General features: G+C 38.8%; 1 protein-coding gene across 1 annotated transcript in view; it reads right to left on the bottom strand.

Moving 5' to 3' along the window:
* The window catches only part of TADA2A (transcriptional adaptor 2A), a 47,307-nt gene that overhangs the window by 20,529 nt on the left and 17,377 nt on the right, over positions 1-9,401 (bottom strand). The window contains exons 4-7 of the mRNA XM_012648644.1: positions 9,169-9,260; positions 6,742-6,899; positions 4,647-4,735; positions 3,341-3,413 (exon numbers count right to left, since the gene is read on the bottom strand). Coding sequence (XP_012504098.1) covers positions 3,341-3,413; positions 4,647-4,735; positions 6,742-6,899; positions 9,169-9,260 — 412 coding nt within the window. The remainder of the gene's footprint in view (positions 1-3,340; positions 3,414-4,646; positions 4,736-6,741; positions 6,900-9,168; positions 9,261-9,401) is intronic.

Genomic DNA, 9,401 nt, shown 5'->3' on the forward strand with positions numbered 1-9,401 from the left:
GGGAGGCTGAGGCAGGAGGATCACTTGAGCCCAGGAGTTTGAGGTTGCTGTGAGCTAGGCTGACACCACAGCACTCTAGTCTGGGCAACAGAGCCAGACTCTGTCTCAAAATAAAATAAAATAAAATGGCCTATGCATAAAACAGCTAGATCACTATAAAGTGAAAGCCACTGCCAATAGGTGAAGGCACAGACACCAGGCTGGCCCTCTGAGCTACTGTTAAAGGATCTAAAGGCGGACAATATGGGCCAAAGAAATACAGAAATACAATCTGAAAAATGTGTCTATGTGAGTGATCCATGCCTGGCAGAGAAATCTTGCTGAAATTAGCTTTCCAAGTAGAGGGAGAGTAAACTGTACTAAGGTGCAAACCCTGAGAAGTGTTCAAAGGACAGACCCAACATATAGGAGGAGCTCGTTGTACCTCTTGCTTGCCTGGGTTATGGGACAACAATGACTAGAAGAAGTCATACCCAGGATGTTAGGACTCTGAGAAAGTCAGGGAAAGAGTAGTCTACAAATTTAGGAAAGATTTTCATAAATGAAAGGAGACGGGAAAAGAGATGGCAGCAAGAGGGAACTACATTAAACATCTACGTTGAGATCTCATAATATACCATGAGACAGGAGAGTTCCGAGTATGAATTGTCTGCATCTCTCTTTCTGAACCAATAATTTCTGCTTATTTTAATGTAATATGTGTAGGTGCCGTTTAGGGATCCCAAAACTCCTTATTTTCTTCCTTGGACAGTGTTTCACTTGTAGTATCCTTTTGGGGCCCATTCTGAAGGCCTTCTGGTACGGTTGGACTGCAATTAATTATCCCTCCATTATACCTCAGGCCTCTATAATGGACCATGCAAACCAATATTATTAGACAAATTCCATGAATCAAAGCAAAAGTCTTTGGGTGAGGAAAAGGACTTGGAAGCATCAGCTAATATTCTAAATGGGCTCTGAATACAAAATCCAGCCAAATAGTCTGCTTCCTTCCAGTAGTTATAAGTGAGGGAACATAAATGGAATGTTGTTAATGCTCAGTAATATTAAGAGCATAATGGTATAATGGAATGGTAATAACACCTATCTCAATTATGTACCATCTTTCATTGGAAACATGTAGACTCTCTGAATAATCCGTGTCACCTCTTCTTTACTGGCAGGGGACACAAAGGAAGAGCAAGCAAGAGTCCAAGGACTTGCCCAAGATCACACAGTGACTCAGAAGCCAAGCCTCAAGTCGAATTGGTGTCCTGATACCCACAAAATCTCTGTTCCAGGTATGCATAGAAAGCTCCTTCTCATTCCTTCCTGAATTTCCTCGGACTCCTAGTCCACTTCACTGAGTGTTCTGGGAGAGATTGCTCAGGGCAGCATGCGTCATGCTGCCAGGAGAGCTATTGTAAGAACTCCCAGCCATGAACAAAGCATCTGCTCGTGGTACCAGCAAGTCATCCCTTTGATCTCCAGTACTGCTAAACCTCTTTAAAATGGTATCTTTTTAAAAGCACTTATCTAAACATCTTAAGTTCACTACTGGGGGCGGGGGAGAATTATTATTTATGTTGTGGTAATGCTACTATGTATAAGAATTAATAACTGATGCTTCAGTTCTAGTTCAAATGAATATCAGTAATTGACAAGGTTGTAGAAACTATAGGGAGATCACAAATACTTAACATATGTTACACATTTGAAAAGCTAACTGAACTAAAAATTGCTAATCAGTCAATTGCTTCTTTCTGATTATTCCTTTTTGTCTCCATCTAATTACAGAAAATACAAGTGTACCAGAAGGATTTACAAGTCCTTCTTCTACAAAGAATGAAGAGTAAAATTAAATACCAACCATTACTATAGTTTCTTAAATATGTTGCGATGTAAAAATGAAGACCTTGGATTAGGGCCTAGAGAAGTGATTCAGCAAGTCCCTTATATAGCTGAGCCATCATTGACATAAGAGATTTTGATTTTCAAAAGTTTGGTCTTTTTGAACAGTATCTAAAAGGATGATATTTATGAAGCTGCCCTTTTTGCGTGTAGTAGTCTGGTGTTCTGGTAAGAAAGACATAAGCCAGAGAACAATACTATTTTAATTAAAACTGGTGTGTATGAGAAGAAATACAGAATGGCAATCTGCACACCATTGTCAGGGAACAACACAAGAGGTGAGAAAAGACAAAGTGAGTCACTGGGGTTGAAAAGAGATTGACACAGAAGACTGAAGAAATACAATGGATTTAGTGAATGCTAAAGTAGTTTGCTTTTAAGCTTTCCTCTTTTAGTTTGATCTACGTCACTCTGACTTTCCTTAAAGTTGTGTGGGAGAGAAGAAAAGGAATGAAATTTTGAAAAAAAAAAAAAAATCTTAAAAAAACCAAAAACAACCCACTCAAGAAATGCATAAAGAAAAATTCTGAAGGTAAAATTTTTATGAGGACTCTTTCTTGTGTAACAAATACCCAGGCAGCTCCTCTATGGAAAGAAGAATCAAGTTCCCCTTCTAGTGACAGAGTACCAGCTAACAATATGAAAACTTGATTTATAATTCAACAAGTATTTTATTTGCCTTTCCTGCCTGGGATGTAAATTTAAGAGAAACAATGAAGATGCTATTTAGGGAATATAGACTCTAATAAAGCATTATTGGTCTATTGTATCATATTCACTTCTGAACTGAAATTAAAGAAAAGATTGGGGATTATTTTATGTAGTCCACTGAAAATGGAAAGAAGGAAAAAAAAGGGACTCAATGAAAGTCTATCTATCTACTTTTAATAGCCCTATGGCATTCACCACTTAACTTAGAATAAAAGAGTTGACATAAATCCTTAGAGGGCTAATCAACGATTAGAATTAAGAAGTGCTGAAAATTCAAGATTTCTAAGAAACAAGAAATGTCCAATTTTGTCCTAAAAACCCTTGAAGGATTTCCATTCTTTTTCCCTGCTATGGGAAATTTGCAGTAACAAATTAGAGTGAACATTTAGCATCAGCAGTTGCTACTGAAGTCTCAAGGCTTCATACTGATTCCCTTCCCTCTAGGGAGGCAAGTGAAGGCCATTTAACCAATTAACTTAGTGTAGGCTTACCTCAGGCAAAAGATCACACAGTCCATGGGATGGGATATTTCCAACTATTATTATAAGACTGACACTCTTACCGTCATCATAAATCATATTCATTGTGGTCGAAATCCAACAACAGGGTAAGCTCAGCAACTTAACCAATAGATTTTGAATTCCATGAGGGCAGGGAACATATTTTATTCATCTAGCACCCAAAACAGTGTCATCAAATAGTTTGTACTCAATAAACACTTAATAAAATAAAATGTTACCATGTAAAATGTCCGAGTCATCTTCAACAAAATCAATGTCTCTCAAGTCCCATTCTGCATAATTATCAAATTCCTGTTTGGGGAGAGAAAAGTCCCCATCCCAAACCCAGTATCTGTGATTAATGCCTTTACAGAAGCCATGCTTTAGAAGCAAATAGAAAACAACATAAGCAAATACTTGTTAAAAATTACTCAACAGAGTAAAAGGCCAGGATACTGCCACAAGTAATAGAAAGTCATAGGAAAAATCTGAGAGGCTTTCAGGCAGTTGTGACAACAAAAAATGAGGAGAGTTATGAGTTCAGGAATGAAGCTAAATGTATTGTTCTAAAAATTAAAGACAGTCTATTCATTCCTAAGAAAATCTAACTTTGATTAGAGTTTAGGTATTTAGGTAAGAAAATTGTCTACATTAATTCCTCTACCTTTTATTACCTTTTGAGGGGTCTATTTATTCAACAACATTGCTTATGCAGTTCAATGGGTAGATTTGTTCATATTCTATTCAATGAGTATAATTCGTAGGGGTACTGTCTACGGGACAGCTCTACAATATCACCTGTCATGAACAAAATGCTGACCTGGGTGTCGCTACCAAAATTGCTTGTAGTTTGTTAAATTTTCAAATTATCTCCATAATCACTGTAGTTGTAGATTAGATGATAAATCAAGAGACTTGTGACTACACATGACTTTTAATTTCATGGCTGACTGAGGAACATATAGTTTTTATATACATTTTTCATTCTTCATATATTTGTGGATACAGTGCAGGAGTCAGCAAACTATTCGAGCCCACTGCCTGTTTTTGTACATAAAGTTTTATTGGAATGCAGGCTTACTCATTTGTTTATGTATTATCCATGCTGCTTTTGCACAATAATAGCAAAGTTTAGTTACAACAGGAACTTCATGGCCTACAAAACCTAAAATATTTACTATCTGGCCTTGAATAGAAAAAGTCTGCCAACCCCTGATATAGTTCAACCTTCAAACCCTCTAGGTGTGCAGTGAGAACCAGACTGCAGAAATTTCATACCTACTAAGGAAGTGGAAGCCAGCACTGATGCAACTTAAGAAATAGGTTCTTGATTTAAAGAACTTTCACTGTTCCACATGTGAATATGTTTACAAATGAGAAAAGGTACTCAAATACAAGAAAATGTGGCTGCCTAAAGGCCCTACCCATTACAGTGCTTTGAAAATCTCCTTTTAGTGGTATGGAACCTATGGGTAAGAGATACAAGCCTCATTAGAAACAAAAATAAGTTTTTCCTACCTTGTGCTAAAAACATGTTTCTCCTACCTCAATGAAATCCGCTCGCGCTGGCATGTACCCTGCCATGTCCCGAGAAAGCAAGGAGTCAAAAGTAGGTCGGGGAGGGTCATCTGTAGCTGGAAGAATTCAGAATTTTTCTAAGTTAATTAATAAAATATTAGCATAAAAAAAGCAACACAAAAATAGTCCTCATTTACACTCTGAAATATTTTTGTTTGGAGAAAGACAGTGTCTGAGAAAATAAATAAAATTAAAAAGGTTTTTATAAAAGGAAAAGTAAAAAAGATAATAAAGTATTATGGAAACAGACTGATTTCTTAAAAAGAGAAACTAAGACTTACGGAATCCTCTTAAGTAAATACAAGGAAATTTCCTCTGATTTTCACTTTTCTAAACAGAAAGAAGGCCGGGTGCAGTGGCTCACACCTATAATCCTAGCACTTTGGAAGGCCAAGTTGAGAGGATCGCTTGAGCCCAAGAGTTCGAAACCAGCCTGAGCAACATAGTAAGACCCCATCTCTACAGAAAACAGAAAAATTAGCTGGGCATGGTGGCACACACCTATAGTCCCAGCTACTTAGGAAGCTGAGCCGGGAGGATTGCTTGAGCCTACAAGTTTGAGGTTGCAGTGAGCTATGATAATGCCACTGCTCTCTGGCCCAGGCAACAGAATAAGACCCTATGTCAAAAAATAATAATGATAATAATATTAAATAATAAAAAAAATGAAAGAAAACCATGGTTGGCTCTTTTAATATTACAGAACCTCAGTATCTACCTTGTCAGCCTCAGCTCCCTGACCCCTTAAGACCAATCTCAATTTACAAAACTAATCCAACTGAGAGGGCAAGAAGAAACATGAAAAAAAACTAGATTTGGAAGTTAACTGGAATTAAGTCCCAGCTCTAATATATAATAGTCCCATGACCCTGCACAGATTATTTAATCTTCCAGATGCTCAGTTTTCTTATGTGTAAAATGAAAGTATTTGCTCTGCCTATCTCACTGGGTTGCTATGGGGAACAATGGTTCAATAGATTTGAGAACAAAGTGCTAACATCAAAGTGCTATCCAAACAGGAAGTATTACCCATCTCTGAGTTAGTCAGCTATAAAACTATTTCTAGAGAGTATGAGGAAAGGGAAAAGGAAAGGGAAAAGATTCATATCTCATTACTTGTCCTCTGGGAGTCATTCAGGAAAGATGGCTATTTATAATTCATCATATTTTTGGTTATGTTTTATTAAAAGACTCATTGGTCCCACAGGCACACAAGATTAAAAAGTTCGCCAATCATTGCCACAACCAAGTGAACAAAAATAACAACTGCTTCTTAAACTTGACAGAGGGCCAGGCGCGGTGGCTCACTCCTGTAATCCTAGCACTCTGGGAGGCCGAGGCGGGCGGATCGTTCTGAGCTCAGGAGTTCGAGACCAGCCTGAGCAAGAGCGAGACCCCGTCTCTACCAAAAAATAGAAAGAAATTAATTGGACAGCTAAAAATATATGTAGAAAAAATTAGCCGGGCATGGTGGTGCGTGCCTGTGGTCCCAGCTACTCGGGAGGCTGAGACAGTAGGATTGCTTGAGCCCGGGAGTTTGAGGCTGCTGTGAGCTAGGCTGACACCACGGCACTCGCCCCAGGCAAGAGAGTGAGACTCTGTCTCAAAAAAAAAAAAAAAAAAAAAACTTGACAGAGGACAACTAATAATAATGAGCCGAATATCAGGTTCTCTTAAGCAACTTATGCGTATGATCATAAACTCCCCAAAGGGATTGCAAAAAGGCCTGTATTAACAACAGCATGGAAAGGCTGGCCCCTTTTTGACATCTCGTTTTATAGAAGCAAGAATTAAAGTTAACTGATGTGTTCAAGGGATTCAGAATGGGTGGAACTACACATTGGCTTTGGGCACTTCGATGTCCTGTATAGAACTGACCCATGGGACATTTGTTCCCTCCTTGCCACATTATGGCCCTGACTCTCAACAGCTGCCATGCTAACTCCTCCTATCTTCCATAAGCTTGTTAGCTGTTCAAGTTATCAAACAACTGTTTATCTACTACTGAAACAAGGCCCAAGGAAGAGCTAAATATCGCTTATCAAAACAGGGAGGCACTTACAGTGAAATGGAATGGCTGTGTCAGCAGTTTTTGCCTCCTCTGCTTGTTTCAGATTCAGCAGGGTAGATGCAAACAGAGGGTTATTGATGAAATGCTTCATATAGTGCTTCTCACACTCTTCCTTGGACTTGGTGCACATTTGATTGGCTACATCTTGCCTAGAGGAGTGTAGGAAAAAGACGGCAGTAGTGCTTTCATTTATACATATTAGTAAAAGCATCGTTTGTTCTTTACGTATTTTAAATCATTCATATAACATCTGTACTGATACCTGCAAAATTGATATCATGACAATATCAGTGGAACACTGAGACTAATAAAACCTAGATTGGTGCAATTTGATGCTCTAAATCCTGCTATTCTAAGATACAGCAACAATCACTAAAAAGTCCTTTCCTTTCCACCAAAAGAAAGGAAATTGACTAGAAAATCTGTAAATTTCCCTGTGAACTAGGCCCTAGGGAAAGAATTGCTGTAAGAAGCCACTTTAGAACATTCAAAATGTATATAAGCATAGTTTTATTTTTGCATAATGTTTTATAGTTTACAAAACGCTTCCCATAAACAAGCATTTCTTTACTAGAGCTCCTACAATATGCCAGGCACTGAGTTAAAAACATTCACAACATACTTAAGTTAATCCTAGTATTATACTTGTGGTGTGGGCATTATTACTATCTCAATTTCAAAGAAGGAAAAATGAGGCCCAAAGCGATTAATAGACTTGCTCAAGAACACAAAGCTTGTAAGTGACAAAGCCGGAATTTATATTCAAGATCCCCAACTCCTAGCCAAGGTGACAGAGAGGCAGAGAGTCAGAAGTGAAATCTCTCAAAGTCCCCTCCTCAAGGTCTCTCTTTCCCAGCACTTCAGTTGTCCTCCTCCTAAGGCTCTGTACTTCTCACTGTGCTGCTTTGTGTACTTCAATCATCTGTATATATATTTTAATTCCCTTACTAGACTATAAGCTTCATGAGGGCCAGATGCATTCTTTTTTTTTTTTGAGACAGAGTCTGGCTCTATCGCCCTGGCTAGAGTGCCGTGGCGTCAGCCTAGCTCACAGCAACCTCAAACTCCCGGGCTCAAGCGATCCTCCTGCCTCAGCCTCCCAAGTAGCTGGGACTACAGGCATGCGCCACCATGCCCGGCTAATTTTTTCTATATATTTTTTAGTTGTCCAATTAATTTCTTTGTATTTTTTTTAGTAGAGACAGGGTCTCGCTCTTGCTCAGGCTGGTTTCGAACTCCTGAGCTCAAACAATCCGCCCACCTCGGCCTCCCAGAGTGCTAGGATTACAGGCGTGAGCCACCTCGCCCAGCCCAGCCCAGATGCATTCTTAATTGCTAACTCCAGCACCTCATCACCAAACTTATTGTCTTACCCACAGTGGAGAGAGGCTATAGTCTTTTTTGAGGTCTTTGTTAAGAAGGAAAGACGACAGGGAGGATTAGCCTATTTTAGAGAGTTAGACTGGCAAGCAATGAAATGAAAAACTAGGCCAAAGATGACAAGCAAGCTCCTCACAAGTGATCACTTTTCTATCTTCTCTGGTATTCTCCATTGTACACAATATTTTATGATGCTTAATAAATGCTGAATGAATGAATACAAGCAAAATGTGAACTGAACTAGGTCTTGCTCTTCAGGGCCCTGGACATAATGGAGGCAACATAGTGTATTCTGATGAACACCAGGAAAGATTATATATACCCTAGCAAGTCAGGGCAGAGAGGATCCAATTAAGAGTCCTTCATTAATAAGTCATGTAATCATAAGAAATCATTTTAACTCTCTAAGCTTCAGATTCTCTGTGAACAAAATACATTTAATAATGCCTTTGTTGTCTAGTTTACAAAATAAAATCATCAGTGTGAAAGTGCTCCCAAAAGGTAAAAATGACAGTGGTGGTATTACCCCTAAGGCAACAGCAATGAGTGCTATTCAATTCTGCCAAGCTTGGACTAAGGTTGGTGTTCGAAAGCTAAAAACAGAGAATGCTATCAGGAAGTCTGTGAAACTTGAATCTTAGGTAAGCTATGACCATTTATTTGAAGTCTGATCCACTTAAATGACTAGTGCATCTGTAGCCAAGAAAAATTCATAAAATCAGAAGAGTGCAATAACTAATAAATCTAAACTTCCCCACTAATCAGAAAGGAACCACCAACCTTTCCATTGTTAATATATCCAAAGTGGCCTTTTCAAGCTGCTCAGTCATGGACCACTAAACATCTCATACTCTTGTGAAGCCTTTCTGCACTGGAATATAACGTGCAGAGGGGAAGAGAACTTGTCTCTAAATCATGGGTTGACAGGAAAGTATCATATGCTTTCCCATTCTGAGGCTCCTCCCTTTATTTATCATTCAAAGTAGCTTCTTCTCTGAGCACACTAGAGCAGGGCAACTCTTAACACCAAGCTCTTACCAATTTCCAAAGCCACAGTCCATCACAGCTTCTAAAAGGGCCATTTCTTCTTGAGCAGTCCAGCTGGGGTCAAGAACAGGAAAATCTGAGGTCTAAAGAGAAAAAAAGTTTTGCCTAAGAACAGTGGTAGAAATGGAATCTAGGAACCCCAACTGTAGTACTAGTTTATAGCTAAACGTTCATCATTCTCATGGCATTGAGAAGTACTTAAGGCCAGGCGTGGTGGCTCACGC

Source organism: Propithecus coquereli, unplaced genomic scaffold (assembly GCF_000956105.1).
Source record: "Propithecus coquereli isolate 6110/MARCELLA unplaced genomic scaffold, Pcoq_1.0 Scaffold291, whole genome shotgun sequence".
Classification (NCBI taxonomy): Eukaryota; Metazoa; Chordata; class Mammalia; order Primates; family Indriidae; genus Propithecus; species Propithecus coquereli.